The sequence below is a fragment of the Marmota monax genome, unplaced genomic scaffold, assembly GCF_021218885.2.
Source record: "Marmota monax isolate L192 unplaced genomic scaffold, Marmota_monax_Labrador192_F-V1.1 WCK01_AAM20220418_F8-fsc00092, whole genome shotgun sequence".
Taxonomy (NCBI): domain Eukaryota; kingdom Metazoa; phylum Chordata; class Mammalia; order Rodentia; family Sciuridae; genus Marmota; species Marmota monax.
In genome coordinates this window covers 1,184,994-1,197,754 of record NW_026692583.1, presented here as the reverse complement: position 1 = coordinate 1,197,754, position 12,761 = coordinate 1,184,994, and the positions used below count along the sequence as shown (strand labels likewise).

Here is a 12,761-nt window from a genome sequence, read left to right as displayed (position 1 = left end):
ATTCATTTGTGGCGGCGAAGTAGGGACCGAGGGGACATCATACTTTCAAGACTGGAGCTTAATACCCTACTGGCACAGATTAGTAAATAACCTTAGTCCAGTAAGAACAAATCTGTGTTGCAAGCGCAGAGGAAGGGACTCCTATTGGGCAGAGGGATGTCTAGGAACATTTCAGAGAAGAGTCGGACATAGAGTTTTTGAGGGACAAGTAGGACAACGCCCCGAGGCAGAGGTCAGAAACGACAATCCCTGCAGTTGGCAAGAGCTAAGGGGGTGTGGAGAGGTATGGGGAGAATTCTATTTTGAGGGAATTTAAATATGGTAATTGTTTTTGACAGTGAAGATCTTACATACATACAGCAAAATAAGGTGCATTAGTGTTAACCAAACGCAGTTTTTTTTTTTTTTTTTTTTTTTTGCGTTGAATGGGGATCGAACTCGGGGCCTCAGGCATGCCAGAAAAACACTACTACTGAGTCACACTCCCAGTCCCTAAAACACCCAGGAATCCACCACGTAGGTGTATTTCTGTCACCCAGGGAGTTCGCTCCGGAGGTCCCTCGGCGTCTGCACGCGTCCCCAAGCCTCCCATCCCCAGGTAAACAAGGTGATGAAAGTGGGTGGGGTACAACAAAACCCCTCATAGCTCTTGGCTTCTACCTCCCATTCCCTCCCCATCTCTGCCTTCAAATCTTTCGCCACCTTCCTGGACAATCCTTAAAAAAAAAAAAAAAAAAAAAAAAAAAAAAAGAGAAAGGACAAATTGGGAAACTTCTTGATGCTAACACTTTCTCGGGAAGTTCACATAAACTTTACTTTGAACACGAAAGGACTGGGGATGATGGTTTTTGTCCTTTTGGAGTCGCCGTCCAGACGCTGTGCGCACGGAGCCTGTAAGGCCCTCGGCGGCCGCCGTGGTTCCGTTACGTGGCAGCTGCAGGTGCCCGCCAATCCACGGCGCCCGCATCAGCCCCCGCGGGTGGCGCAGCCGGAAGGGGCGGAGCTAAGGCAGCGGCGGCTGTGGAGGCAGCGGTGGCGGCGGCTCTGGAGGCCGCGGTCCGGGTCCTGGCTTTGGCCCCAGCCCCACCATGGTGACGGTCGCTGAGCTCCTGGTGCTCCTGGCCGCTCTTCTGGCCACGGCCTCGGGCTACTTCGTCAGCATCGACGCGCACGCCGAGGAGTGCTTCTTCGAGCGGGTCACCTCGGGCACTAAGATGGGCCTCATCTTCGAGGTGGCGGAGGGCGGCTTCCTGGACATCGACGTGGAGGTGCGGGCTCGCTGCCCGCGGCCCGGGCCGGCTCCGGTGCCGCTCGGGGGTTGGGGGCGCGGCCGGGGAGGCCCGCGGCCGGCCACCCCCGCGCCAGCGACCCCTACGGCCCTGGCGACCCCGGGCACCGCGCCGCTCCCGGCGGTTTTGCGTTCTCAGCTGGTCGCCGGGTTCCGGCGGAACTGTTCACCCAGCCCGGTGAACTCAGCGCCGCGTGTCAGCTGCGGCCGGGGCGCTGTGCGGCGGCAGATTCCCGCGGCCGGCCCTGCTCCCCTCTGTCTGGCGCGCTCACCGGCAGCGCGGCGAGGAAGCTCCTGGGAAAGTAGGCGGAGGGCTGTCGGGGAAGCGGCGCGAGTTAGGCTTTAGCGCTCCCGGTCCGCAGCCTCGGGAGGCGGGCGGGGTGGCACGTCGAGGGTTGTGGGTGCCGTGAACTGTCTGGAGGCAGAGTGTCGTGGAGGCACCAACAACTCCCGAACTCCAACCCCCCCCCCAAAAAAAAAAAAAAAAAAAAAAGGGAAAATTTGCCGCTAAATTTTTGTTTCCAGGAAACCAAGTGTGATTGATGTTTGAGTTCTCCTGCCAGCGTGACTAGCTGGATTAATGGTTTTCCATTGGACAGTAGAACTGGGCACGCGCTGGGCACAAGTGCGATCCAAAAACAAGGAGAGGCTGTTCAAATTAGCAAAGATTTAGGAGGACAGTTATCTGGGCTCCTGTTTCATAGGTGAAAGGGGCTTTCTATTTTAACAAGCTGAGATGAGAATTTGGGTCTTCTAATTTTAACATTAGTATTTTTTTCTTTCCCGAAGCCGTCACAGGCATATCAGATAAAGCACATTCCTTTGTTTTTTTCTGGCAGTAGAACCTTCAAACGTGACTTTGTAAAAATTACACATTTCAGCTGGGTGTAGGTGGCACAGGCCTGTAAGCCCAACTACTGGGGAGGCTGAGGCAGGAGGATTGCGAGTTCCAGACCACCCTGGCAACCCAGAAAGACCTTGAATGAAAATAAAAAGCTCTGGAGAGGTAGCTCATTGTTTACCTGTCACATATGTTGTTCTGAGTTCAGTCCCTAGTACTTCAAAAAAAAAAATAATTCTAAAGAGATTTTTTTTTCTCTTGGATTTCAACATCAGCCATACAAGTGACATATTATTGATGGCATTAGGCCAGTTTGAGATCATGGGTGAGGTGTGGTTTCTGTTTCTGAGAGTTGCAAGTTTTAGTTGGACAAATAAGACACAAATGTGATAGGAGCTAAAAGGTGCTTTAGAGTGCAGTCTAGTTCACCATTGTCTCATTAAGTGGGAGAATTGGAATTGAGTGGTTACTGTAATTTGAGTTAAGTGAAAGTTACATATTAGTAAATTTCCTACTACTTAGATCCTTCTTACAAAGTTTGATTTTTGAGATCTTTTGTGACATTTTATGTATTTCTCTCCTGCCTCCAGATTACAGGACCTGACAATAAAGGAATTTATAAAGGAGACCGAGAGTCCAGTGGGAAGTACACATTTGCTGCTCACATGGATGGAACATACAAGTTTTGTTTTAGTAATAGGATGTCTACCATGACTCCCAAGATAGTGATGTTCACCATTGACATTGGGGAGGCTCCAAAAGGACAAGACATGGAAACAGAAGGTGAGATAAATAGTTGAAAGATGGTATTACATTCTAATTTTAATTCTATACACTTTTATCCATCTGAATGGAGTACTTATTTTTTTCTTATTCCAGGTTCATTTAACTGTTAAACCAAAATCCTTATGTGAAATGTCTTTACCTGTGCAGGTCCCCTAATTAACATAGTTTTTCAAAGTTAATATTTAGTTTTTCATTCTTTATGGTTGCCCCTCTGGCAGCTTTTCTGTCTCTGTGTTCTTGTGATTACTTAGTTTACATGTGTCTTATGTTGTTCTGTTAATTTGATAATACTGGTATATATATATATCTATCTATCTATCTTCAATTGCACATTTGTAGACATGACTAGATTAGCTAAACTTTCTGTTGCCTTTTCTGTTCATATTTTACACTTTTCTTTAGGTGGTGGAGATACCTGGGATGGTATGTGGATTGTTTTTTGATAGCATCCTGTCTTTTTGCAACTTTTTGTTTGCTAATGTCTAATTTATGATTTCTTTTTCTCTAACCTCAGTTTGTGGCATGAGAGTGTTTTTTCTCTTAAAAAAAAAGTACAACTAATTAGGTTGTTTTTTATTTCATTGACAGGAGATATAGGCTAGGTTATTTTAAACTAATAACACTAAGTCCTTAGCAGCTGATGATTGACATTTTGGTAGGAACATCTTTGTTTCTTTAAAATGAATATTCAAAGATGGAAAGATTCAACTGTAACTAAATAAGAAAAAGTCTTGATTAAATATAGCTTATTGCAAGAGGTGCTTTTGACGTCATAGAAGATGTTTTATATGCTTGTTTACTATTGAAGTTTCTAACTTGAAGCTTGGTTGGATATAAAATGCAGTTGGGTGCTGGGGTTGTGGCTTAGTGGCAGAGCGCTTGCCTCAAGCATGTGAGGCAGTGGGTTTGATCCTCAGTACCACATAAAAATAAACAAAGATATCATGTCCATGTATAACTAAAAAAAAAAAAAATTATAAAATTCATTTGGAAGCATTTGTAGCTGAGAAATTCTTTGGTCATATGTTCAGTTAGGTTGTTAATTGCTTAACTGACCAGCAGTGAACCCTGATTAGGATAAATTGCTTGCACATTTAAGATATTTTTATTGCCACAGTACATGCTAGGTTTTTGGAAACCAGCAGTTTAACATGGATTATAGTATTAGCATGATAACTTATATCCCAGATATTGAACAGTTAGTAGAGTACTAGCATCATAAAGAAGATAAAGAGTTTTGTTAGGATTTGAAATCTTCAGAATCTAGAGAATTGTACCACGTAGTTCTTTTGTTCATTTTTCAGGACTATTTACAAAGTTGGGTTGGTTAATTCTTTTTTTTTTTTCCCTTGTTTTATTTTGGTACTGAGGATTGAACCCAGAGGTGCTTAATCACTGTGCCATGTTTCCAGCCCTTTTCATTTTTTATTTTGAGGTAGTGTCTTGCTAAGTTGCTTAGGGTCTTGCTAAATTGCTGAGGCTGACCTGGAATTTGCAATCCTGCCTCAGCTCCCCTAGTTGCTGGAATTATGAGTATATGCATTGTGCCTGGCAGGCTCAGCCAATTTTTAAAAATTATTTATTTTTTAGTCGTAGTTGGACACAATACCTTTATTTTTATTTTATTTATTTTTTATATGTTGCTGAGGATTGAACCCAGGGCCTTGCCCATGCTAGGCGAGCGCTCTACTGCTGAGCCACAACCCCAGCTTAGGCTTAGCCAATTTTTGAAGAGAGAAGTTTTAAAAGGCTTTGAGTTTGTTTTCTGAAAATTTGTCCTATTTAAATGGTTAGAAAATATTGGCTGATGAATATATAATAAGTAATCCTTTAACACAATATATAAAATTTTGCTTTTGCTTGTCAATGAATGGCAGCTGTCAAATTGAGCTTTCCTCTAAAGCAGTGGTTCTTGAGTAGAGATGATCTCTGCTGCATAAGGATCTTTGGCAATATCTGAAGATGTTTTTGGTTCTCGGGACAAGATGGAGGTGGGTGGATGTTACTGGCATCTAAGGGCTAGAGACTATGGATGCTGCTAAATATCCTCCAGTGCATCTGCTGGCTCTTATAGTAAACATGGGACACTTGGTCCAAAATGTCAACAATGCTACTCTGAGAAACCCTGCTCTAGAGGTTCCACAGAGTGCATGGGGGCTTCAATAGTGAAGCTGGTGAGGGGTGACTTAAGATTCCAGTTGAACTGCCTCAAATGGTGGGGGTCTGTGATTTCTCTTAAACTTGATGATCCATTGTAAACTGGAATCCCAGATTTGGGCAAGAGTGAAGAGATTCTCCCCTTCCCCTTGGAGTTTTTCCTTGTGCTATTTCTTTCCTGCCTGTTTTTTCCTTGTTCTAATATAGCACTATCCAGAAGCATATTTTTAAGGAACAGTATCTTGTTTTCATTTTTGATAAAAGAGGATACTTTGTTGCAGACTTGTGCAGCTGAGAGACTTGCTTTACTTACAGTGCTTGCTGTTCTTCACTATAGTGACATAATTACTCTGTCACAGATGAATGTTAGAGTTGGTTCCGAGTTTCCTAAGTGTGTCTTCATGTTTTTCCCTGTCCAGTTACTTAGAGTTTAAAAGTCTGTTTGGGTACTGCTCCTAAGTTAACATTAGAGTTATGTTATTTTTTTTTTTGTACTGGGGATTGAACCCAGGAACACTTAACCACTGAGCCTCATCCCCAGCCCTTTTTATTTTTGAGATAGGGTCTGGCTAAGTTGCTTAGGACCTTGCTAAATTTCTAAGGCTGGCCTGGACCTTGTTAATCCCCCAGACTCCCAAGTCTCTGGGATTTATAGGAATGTGCCATCTGGCCCATCAAGTTAAGTGATGGCACTGGGTTTGAGTCTCAGTACTGCACATAAGTAAATAAAGATCCATCAACAAATAAAAAAAAAATTTTAAGTAGATTTCAGTTATATTTTATTATTTCTTTTTAAAGTACCTTGCACTTTTTCTTATTGTCTTTTTTTTAAGTGTTTTTGTAGTTGTACACAATAACTTTATTTTAGTTATTTATTTTTATGTGGTGCTAAGGATCGAACCCAGGGCCTCGCCTGTGCGAGGTGGGTGCTCTACCACTGAGCCATAACCTCAGCCTGTTCTTGTTTTTTAAAAAATATTTTCAGTTGCAGATGGACACAATATTTTATCTTTTTATTTTTATGTGGTCCTGAGGAGCGAACCCGGTGTCTCACATGTGCTAGGCAAGCACTCTACCACTGAGCTACAACCCCAGCCCCATATTTTATTGTTACTTATAGGACTTACTTTTTTTGTGGCACTGGGTTTGGTTTGAACCTAGGGCTTCCCACACTAGGCAAGTAAGTGCTCTACCACTGAGCTACATCTTCTTCAGCACATCAATAATTTGCTCATGTTGGCCTTGAACTTACCATCTTCCTGTCTCAGTCTCTGTAGTAACTGGGATTATAGACCTGTGGCATTGCACCTGGCAGATATCTATATCTATATATCTATATCTATATCTATCTATCTATCTATCTATCTATATATATATATATTTTTTTTTTCCCTGTATATTTTCTTTCTCAATTTTTACTTTTTTGTTAGTATAGTAAACAACAGCAGCATTTGACTAGAAGAAATTTCTTAGGGAAATTTTTACTTAGGAAGCATTATATGGTATGTTTCTTACTCTGAAAGAGGTTTTTCTACTGGGAATGGGCCTTGGAAAATGCTCAGATAATTAATTGTCATCAGTGGTTTAATTGATGTTTGAGCCACATTTCTGAAAGTTGCTTCCTTTCTATATCTTCTCTGAAGAATATTTTATCATGTAAAAAGTAGTTATCAAAAGAGATTGACAGATGTATGCTAATCTGTTTTCTAATCCTTCTGTAGCTCACCAGAACAAGCTAGAAGAAATGATTAATGAACTGGCAGTGGCAATGACAGCTGTAAAGCACGAACAGGAGTACATGGAAGTCCGGGAGAGGATACACAGAGCCAGTGAGTACTGGTTTATCTTTGTGGCAGTATCCCATGTTAAAGGTCTGAACCCAGCAGCCAGCAGACATAATGTGCTAAAACTTTGACTTTAAAAAAATCACCTACACAAAGATGTTTTTTGAGTATACACATTTGTAAAACTTTATTCTAAACTAGTTTATTATTATCCGGACATTTGTTCTATATCACAAAATGCTATAAAGATTGAGTAAGGGGTTGGGGTTGTGGCTCAGCGGGAGAATGCTTGCCTAGCATGTGTGAGGCACTGGGTTTGATCCTCAGCACCACATAAAAATAAAAGTTTTTTTTTTTTTTTTTAAGATTGAGAATAAGGGCTGGGGCTCAGTAGCATAGTGCTTGCCACTGGATTTGATCCTTAAACAAGTTGTCCATCTACAACTACAAAAAAAAAAAATTACAAAAAGATTGAGCATAAGCTTTAAAGAGCTTTTAAATTTTTTTTTTTTTAAGAGAGAATTTTTAATATGTATTTATTTATTTTTAGTTTTCAGCGATACAACATCTTTGTTTGTATGTGGTGGTGAGGATCGAACCCGGGCCGCACGCATGCCAGGCGAGCGCGCTACCGCTTGAGCCACATCCCCAGCCCCGAGCTTTTAAATTTTAAGAAAATTTAAAATCTTCTGATTAGCTAAGGAATAAGCAGAGCGGCAGGGAAAACCACTGTAAATTGATATTTTATTACTTTTTAGTCATGTACCTGAAACCTATACCAGACACTAAAATTTAACATATTTTATTCCCTAAAATTGAAGAAGATTAACTCCAGTTAGAATAGGAAAAAACATGGGCTGCAGCTGTGGCTTAGTGGTCGAGCACTTGCCTAGCATGTGTGAGGCACTGGGTTCAGTCCTCAGCACCACATAAAAATAAAGGTATTGTGTTCATCTACAACTAAAAATTAAAAAAAAAAAAAAAAAAGAATACAAAACACCAAACATAATGTAAGCAAGTACCCAGAAAAAGATCAGTTTGGGATCACCATTTTGTAAATTAGAAATTTGGAATACATTTTTCTGTGGAAAAAGTGATTGGAGTTTGTGGTAGGTTGCAAAAGTTTGATACAAGATAGAGCATTAAATATTATGTTTTTTCATTTAAAATTAACAGGTGCCCTGTTGACACACAGACCAGATACCATATTTTATACCAGGTCCACACCTGTTCTTGTGTCTTTCATTGTCCAAGTAGCTCCTGGGGATAGATTTCAATGGGAGCAAGCTCTTATCTGTATGTGCACAGCAATTTAAATTGGGATTCTTTTTTCTGAGTTTGGGATAGGGAGTGGAAGGAGGAGGAACTCAAAAAGGAGCAGTTTGTCTACATCCTCCCCTACCACTCTCCATCTCCTCACCCTCAGGGATGGCTAGGGACCTATTTGTTGGTTGACTTGCTCCTAGGTTGGAGCCAGCCCATTCTTGGGTGGGAAGGGCCCTGAAGAAAATCAAAGAGCTAAGGGCATTCACTGCTTTGCAGGTTTTTTTTTTTTTTTTTAATAATATATATATATGTAAAAACACACATATATATATATATATATTAGTTGTCAGTAGACCTTTATTTTACTTATCTATGTGCAGTGTTGAGAATCAAACCCAGTGCCTCACACATGCTAGGCAAGTGCTCTACCACTGAGCTACAACCCTATCACTTATTTTTTATTTTTAAGACAGGGCCTCACTAAGTTGCTTAGGCCCTCACTGAGTTCCTGAGACTGACCTTGAACTTGGAGTGCTCTTTCCTTGGCCTCCTGAGCTACTACAGGCATGTGCCACTGCGCCTGGCTGGGACTGTGAAACTTTTTAAGCCTTGCATTACAACACAAATAATTTTGGGTTTTGGAGCATTTCAGATTTTGGGATTAGGAATGCTCAACCTGTAGTAATTTATAGAATTGAACTTTCAGATATACATTTTAATTTTGTAAATCATATGTTTCCAACAGTATTGTTTTTCATATATTTTTTTCAACAGCATTGATTCCTCAGAGATGAACACAGTGAGATCTTTTGTTTACTTCAGTGTTGTAATACCTTTTTTTTTTTTTTTTTTTAAATATTTTTAGTTGTAGATGGACACTAATACCTTTATTTCAGTGGTAAAACACCACTGGGTTCATTCCCCACTCACACAAAACAAAATGAATCACATTTTTCTGTGTCTCTAAAACATACTACTAGTTGCTTAATGTTTTAAAGAATCTATTCAACCATTCCTCTTTCAGACACAATACTAAAATGGCATTCATTCACAATTATGATAAAAATTGTTTACTAGATTTTCAGCAAAAGTAAATTTCATGTCATGGAATTAATTCTAAAATTTTAGTGATTTTGATAGCTTTTGGAGTTCTAGTTTATATTTTTAATTTTGTATCTGTTCTTACTCTTATAAATTGCACAACTTTTTAGGGAACCATAAGGTTATCCTTTTGGAAAAATGTTAATTGCTTTTCACTTCTTTTTGAATGATGGTCCAATAGCTGTTACAATCTAGTTGATCTTTTTATAAACAGTGTATATCTAAGAGTATGTCAGTCAGCTGATTAACATAATGTTGCTAATTGTGATTGTTTTCAATATTTGGCTATTTGCAGAAAAGTGGAAATACTGACTAGCTTAGTAACAAGTCACTCTGACTTCAAAGATTGTGAGAGAGTGAGTAGAGTAAATGAATAGTGTAGTCATGGCTTTTACTTTAAGGGTCAGATTCATAGCTTTAGAATGGGATAAATGGTGAGAAGTTTGTCTTGTATTGACAGTCTGATAGTAACTGCTCCATGAAACTGAGAAGCCCCGTGCATCTAGGTACATGGTAGGTGCTTAGTAAATATTTGTTGAATAAATATTTAAGGAAAAAGACACTTAGGTTCACATATTTTGGCTTAGTGTAAATAGTGCATTTTATATAAATCTATGTTCTTGATATAAATCCTTAAATTTTTAAAACAATTTTCTGATTCACCAAAAAAAGATTATAATGCAGGAGAACATTTTTTATCTATAGATAGAAAAGAGGTTGGGTTGGGTATAAACCCTAGAAGCATGACCTGGGCAAGTCTCTTTTCTTCCCGGTTTGCTATACATAGTGCAGTGGGCTTGCCCTCAGTGAATGTTTAAGGTCCTTTGTAAAGCTAACAACCTCTGCCTCTGAGAGTGTTTAGTTGCTTGGGACAGAAGTGTTTAGAGTACTGTGAATGGTGTGCACCTGTTACATTCACTCACAACTAGGAGCTAGTTGATGATGCCTGTGCCTTTCTGCGGAGTTATTAAATTTTGTTTGTTTGTTTGTCCTCAACAGTCAATGACAACACAAACAGCAGAGTGGTCCTTTGGTCCTTCTTTGAAGCTCTTGTTCTAGTTGCCATGACATTGGGACAGATCTACTACCTGAAGAGATTTTTTGAAGTTCGGAGGGTTGTTTAAAAGGCCTTTTCCTGATGATCCCAAACTCACAATTCACTTGTTTACCAAACATCTTGGTCATAATAATGTCATTAGTTTCTACATTTTTATTTTCTGAACTGTACATTCACAGCTTATGTTTCTTTGTGATTAATAGATTTTGGGGGAAAAACCTTAGGAAAGTTGTAGTGAAAATTTGACATTTGATTGGCATAAAATTTCTTATTTGAATGTTGCCTCTATCATACAGGTCCTTCCAGAACTCAAACACTGTAAATGAAATATAGGAGTATAGTCTTTATTATGTCTTATTTCCCTTTTGTAGTAAATGCAGGAAAGCAACACAAAGCCTGATGGTACTTTACTAAAATGGCTGCATTCTTTGGACTCCCTCATCCTGTGGTTCAAGTTGTTAAAGTTTCATTTTGTTGACTCATGGAGTGAAGCAACAGTCTGAATCTTGACATTTTCTGCCCAGCCTAATGGCAGTGCTATCTGACTGGGGAGTGTACTATCAGGCTGGGTGTGTTTATATTTGGTCTTTTTGTTTTGTTTTACACATAAGACTTGCCCCAAATTTTTACATATGACCTTAGGACTCAATCACCTCCACGAAAATTGATGACACAAGCAGCTAATAATCTTTTTTTTGTTTGTTTGTTTCCGCCTAACCTCATAAGAAGTCTCTGAAAAGTCGATTCTCTGGGTATTTGAGCAAATGCTAGCTTTTCTTTTCTGCACTGGCACAGCCCCTTTTTCACGCTTGGCACGTGGGAAGTGTTCATTCACATAATTGGAAAAAATCTGGGTTTCTGATGCCAAAGGGTTAAAGCCTCTTGGGTTTCATTGCAGTGATATACAGCCACTATTTTATTTTTGAGAGTGGCCTTTGGGCCACTTTAAGACACTGAGTATAAGTGTCAGCACTAGGGTTTTTGTTTTTTGTTTCTCCTGGGTGTTTCTTTTTTGGTACATGTGAATTTCGTTTTATATAAAATGAAAAGACTTTCTCTTGATCTCTGATAGGTTTAAAATTAAAGGAGCATCGGGTTTTGGTGTGGAAATGATCCAGGATTATGTTGTGACCGATGTATATTAGTTACTTGTACATTTTTTTTTTTTTTTTGAATCTTTGCAAGGGGAAAACTACAAGTAACAAGTTTTATATAATTAATTTAAATTTGTTACAGGTTTTCATGTTCAGGACACAATTTTTCAGCCTTGGGTGAAAATACTTGCAACAGTTTATCGATAAGGTGACTGTGTTTCACCTTAGGACAACTGTTGCATACCAATTTGTTTCTTGTGTGTGTGAAAACACTTCAAAATTGAATTAAAAAATGTAAATTTAAAATTGGTTGTGTATCTAATATATGCCCCAGGTTCAGTAAATAAACAATTCTTTTTAAAAACAGTATTCTGTGTTTTATATGTTAATGGTTGTTAATTCACATTTGTCAAATACCAAATTTCTTTTATGTATGAGACATGTCCATGTTTTATGAGTAATTACAGCTGCTGTAAGCATCTGTTGTTTGTTGTTTTTTATAATCTTGAGGATAATGAACAAAAGGCATCACTTTAGTTTCCACATGGTATAGTTTCTTTTCATCATTAACATTTTAAGTACTATTTTTTGGGGAAAATATGATTGTTGTTAACTATGGATGTGGAAATAGGTTTGAAAGAATAGATGATTTGCCCAAAGCTCCATATAAATAGAAGGTGGAATCAGGATTCTGTCGTTAGAAACTTCCTTTATAAAGTACTATGTAATGTCCTGGCTTGGTGCTAAGTGCTTTCCTTACATGGCCTGTCCTATTTATGTCTTAAAACTGCCATTACCTTGGGTAAAATAATTTTGGAAATTAGAGAACAGGCTTGGAAAAGGTCCCAAGATCAGAAAATTATACGAGGGCAAAAGGCAAACAGTGCATTGCGATTACCCTGTGCCCCTGCTGTGAGTGCTGTCTGACCAAGTATGAACCGGTTGTTAGGGTTGTCTTGGGTCTAGGCTCATTTCAGTGAGAACGTTGCTCCAGGCTTTTATCTCAACTTAGTTTGGGATGGCTGGAGTCTGCGCGTCGCTTGTTCATCCCACGGGTCTGACCGCCTGCCGCAGATGGAAGAGATGTAGAAGACCCTCACCTCTCGGGAGATGAACGAACGGAGTGCGTGGATGGTGCGTTAAGGGTGAACACTGCGGAGCGGAATAAAGCCGAGTAGAGGTTTCGGTAATCAGAATACGAGTTCCCAAGGGAAGAGGGCAGGAGGGGACTCGTGCTCGGAGCCCAGCTCGCGGAAGGAAGGTGAGCGAGGACAATGAGCCACGCAGGCGGCGGGGAGCCCGGCCCTGGGAGACGGAGCTCCAGATTAGGGCTCTGGCCGCCACTTCTAGGCGAACCGGCTGGAGTCTACCTGCGTCGGGCCCGCCT

General features: G+C 40.1%; 1 protein-coding gene across 2 annotated transcripts; it reads left to right on the top strand.

Moving 5' to 3' along the window:
- The first annotated feature begins 981 nt into the window (after nucleotides 1-981).
- On the top strand, nucleotides 982-11,743 carry Tmed2 (transmembrane p24 trafficking protein 2). 2 transcript variants are annotated; one of them, XM_046446031.2, is made up of 5 exons: nucleotides 982-1,268; nucleotides 2,720-2,912; nucleotides 3,318-3,338; nucleotides 6,794-6,901; nucleotides 10,223-11,743. In XM_046446031.2, the coding sequence occupies exons 1-5, from the start codon at nucleotides 1,089-1,091 to the stop codon at nucleotides 10,345-10,347; spliced, it is 627 nt and encodes a 208-aa protein (XP_046301987.1). In that variant the 5' UTR covers nucleotides 982-1,088; the 3' UTR covers nucleotides 10,348-11,743. The 2 variants fall into 2 exon arrangements, with proteins under 2 accessions (XP_046301987.1, XP_046301988.1); XM_046446032.2 differs by lacking the exon at nucleotides 3,318-3,338.
- Nucleotides 11,744-12,761: the final 1,018 nt, after the last annotated feature.

Coding starts and splice junctions, on each gene's coding strand:
- Tmed2 (XM_046446031.2), top strand. CDS start 1,089: ATGGTGACGGTCGCTGAGCTCCTGGTGCTCCTGGCCGCTCTTCTGGCC. Junction 1,269..2,719: donor TCCTGGACATCGACGTGGAG/GTGCGGGCTCGC, acceptor TCCTGCCTCCAG/ATTACAGGACCTGACAATAA. Junction 3,339..6,793: donor TGGTGGAGATACCTGGGATG/GTATGTGGATTG, acceptor ATCCTTCTGTAG/CTCACCAGAACAAGCTAGAA.